The sequence below is a fragment of the Castanea sativa genome, chromosome 11, assembly GCF_040712315.1.
Source record: "Castanea sativa cultivar Marrone di Chiusa Pesio chromosome 11, ASM4071231v1".
Taxonomy (NCBI): domain Eukaryota; kingdom Viridiplantae; phylum Streptophyta; class Magnoliopsida; order Fagales; family Fagaceae; genus Castanea; species Castanea sativa.
Window position 1 is genome coordinate 2070887 of NC_134023.1, and position 3413 is coordinate 2074299.

At 32.2% G+C, this 3413-nt stretch overlaps 1 protein-coding gene across 1 annotated transcript; it reads right to left on the reverse strand.

Annotated features, from left to right (window-relative positions):
• Positions 1 to 307: 307 nt before the first annotated feature.
• On the reverse strand, positions 308 to 2230 carry LOC142617590 (uncharacterized). The gene is made up of 3 exons (XM_075790495.1): positions 1840 to 2230; positions 1551 to 1680; positions 308 to 1276 (listed from the first exon to the last, which is right to left on the reverse strand). Exons 1-3 carry the CDS (start codon positions 2039 to 2041, stop codon positions 592 to 594), a joined length of 1017 nt encoding a protein of 338 aa, XP_075646610.1. The 5' UTR covers positions 2042 to 2230; the 3' UTR covers positions 308 to 591.
• Positions 2231 to 3413: the final 1183 nt, after the last annotated feature.

Here is a 3413-nt window from a genome sequence, read left to right on the forward strand (position 1 = left end):
TTTTAATTTCAACCTATATTATCTGCTTTCGATGATAGTTTATTATTATCAGATCAAGACACTAATCAATTTTTGATCTAGACACCAATCAATTTTTGATATAGACAAAAATTGTACCCTCAACCATAAAATCTATTATTAGATTTGATAGTAGATATTGTCTTATATATTTTAAATCTATCGCAATTAAACATAATATATAATAAAAAGTACCAAAAAACTGTAGAGTTATTACTTTGACCTTACAAGCTAATGTAACTGACATTTAACGCCGGTTAACAAAATTACTGTATTGTATATAACATGCAAGAAAAAAAAAAGTACAAATATTATACAATTTCCCTCAATTAAAAAAAGATAAAGAACTTTCTCAAAAATAATAATAATAATAATAATAAACAAAAAGAAAAAAGGTCAGTCATTTTTGTCTGCAGTCCTAGAAGCAACAAAACCATCTTGACCCTTGTCATTGGCTTTTTTTATGTAGTATTGACGGTGGGCAAGAGAGCTTTGTACTTGAAGTATGTGAATTCCACACCTTAATTTAGCAAAACCTAGTAATGTACACATGTGATGGCCTACTAGCTAGTACTAGTTCCATGCAAAATCATCCATAGAGCTCAAATCATCATACATTATATCAGACATAAGGCTAGACTCCACAAACCCAAGATCAAAGCTAGAGCCATCAAATGAAGTATCCATGGGCTGATGAATAACCTTATTAGTTAACATCTCAGAAACCTTATCTTTCTCTTGCTGTGGTTGTGTCAGTGTATATTGCTCTCCTTCCAATCCTGGTGCTTCAAAGGGTTCAAGAGTATTGGCACCCCAAACACAATTCTCATGATTTAAGACCCCAAAACCAGATAGGTTCACCGAAGAGGATGATGAGGAAGAAATATTGGGTGTGCTCTCAACTGATGATACATGAGGGAAACTGGAAAAATCAGTGAAACTCTGATTCCAAACAAGATTAGGGTTTTGAAGCAATGGAGGTTGATCAGCTTCAGGTACTGTAATGATAGGTGTTTTCATTTCAAAGGTGGGAGCATCTGTAAACTGAGAATTCAGAGTAAAAACTGAATTGGGTTGTTGATGGTTTGGTGGTACATTGCATGCAACTTTTTTAGAGGCTCTCTGATGAGAAGGTATGAGATTGTGAGTGTTTGGGTCCAATCCTTGTGAGATAAGCTTTTTCTTGATGCATGAGTTCCAGAAATTCTTCACCTCATTGTCTGTTCTTCCTGGGAGGTGCTTGGCTATTTGAGCCCATCTTTACAGCCAAACAAAACTCTCTTAAAATTTACTCCAAACCAAGAGGAAAGAGAAAAAAGAAAAGAAAAAATGATGGCGGATATTTATAAGTTTAGTAAAGCAATTTTAAAATCATACTTTTTAAAGTACAATCTTTTTGAAGCTTTACTTTTTTTTTTCTTTTACTTTTTTTCAATTCGTTTAAATGGCCTCATTTTCAAAAGGTTTTAAGAAAAAAAAAAGTCAATACCAACTGGACACTAATTTCTAATGAAAAGAAAATATATACTTACTTGTTGCCCACAATCCTATGAACATCAATAATAATTTGTTCTTCTTCTGAAGTGAAAGTACCCCTCTTAAGATCTGGTCTTAGATAGTTTATCCATCTCAATCTACAACTCTTTCCACACCTTTGCAATCCTGCAGCAATCACAATTCCACTTAGCAACCACTTGGGCATATAAATATATGTATGTAAATCTATGGTTTTATAATTTAGTTACTTTGTTATAAATGAATCAAATACAGAATAGAAGTTGTTATGTGTGTTTTGGGAGAGAGAGTTGAAGGAATAATTACCAGCAAATTTTGGGACAGAACTCCAGCTTCCAAGTCCATGGGCGGTGATATATGTGACGAGCTTCTCATCTTCTTCAGGAGACCATAGGCCTCGTTTAACCTTCTGTTTGCTACAGCAGCGATGGCCACCCATCTTTTCGCTTATCGTAAGGGCTTCTTCTTCTTCTTCTTCTACTGAAGAGTTAGGCTTAGTGTTTATCATGAGGCCCTGCCTGCACTGTTTTAAACTGACCAGTTTCACTATTCCCTATGTACTTGTCAAACACTAACATGTGTTGTTTACTACATGTTTTATATGGAAGCTTCACAACAGAAATGAGAGAGAAAGAAGGAGATGAATGAATATTGTAACTGATGACAAGTACAAATATAAACGTTTCCAGTAATATAAGCCAAGTGGCAACATATGTAACGAACAATGAAGAAAGGTTGCCAAATGTGTTTTCTTAGAAAGAAGCAAAAAAAATAAATAAATAAAAGTGGTTATTGCCAAATGTGGTTAATGATTTAGTGTTTTTTGTTTTATCAACTTTTTGGACAATTTGGCCAGATGATTATGATTGAAATACTTTGCAAAGCTCCTCTACAAGGTCTAATGATGGCCCCACTATTTCGGGAAAAAAAATTTTTAATTAAAAAGAGAAAGAAAAATTCAATCAGCAATAAAATTTTAGTTTACTATTAAGATTTTTTTTAATTTAATAGTTTATTATTTAACATTTTAAATGATGTAGTAACGTGATATTCGAAACACATTTAAATTTATATTATTTTAATTAGAACTACTAATTAAATTAAACTTATTTTAAATAAAGTGACCTTTTTCCAATAAAAAGAGTGTTATTGGCTAAAGTATGTTTTATATTTATTTTATTATTTAAAATATACCACCCAAAAGCATTTCTGCCCATTATTTACTAGAAGCTTTTTTGATTTCCATAAAGAAGAATACTGTTTGCGTAATGAAGACGATAGCTCAGTTTATGTTTCTTTAATAATGGGTTTTGTTTATGTTACTGAAATCCTTATTCACTAAGCCTTCCTTGCATAAGTCTCCACCAAACCACAGAGAAAGAAAAAAAAAATCTATGACCCATTAGTCACATAAAGAAAATTCCATGAGAGAAATGTGCTGGAAGTTTAACTTGAGGTGCACTCATGAGGACCACGCTCCACAGGGTCTAATTGAGTGTTTTGGTGGCCTTCTCTTCAGCCATTGCTCATCTCAATTCTCAACTCCATACATAATCACTAGTAAAAAAATGAACAAAAAAACATGACGCTTTGAAGAAACCTTCTTAATCATTCATTTGCTTAATTTGTCAATTGCTAATAGTAGGTGTTAAAGCTTATGTAAACAACACAGTCATTCTCAAGCCTTTACCAATTATGTTCTTTTAGAAAGAAAATTTTTGAATAACAAAACTAATATGAAATAGTAGGAGATGCCCTAAATGGATACTTTGGATAGTGCTCTATGACATCAATGAGATGATCTTTGTAAATTAACTTACAAATAAAATTACTTCATTAAAATGATGGCTCAAGAAATAGATATATATCTAATTTTCAAT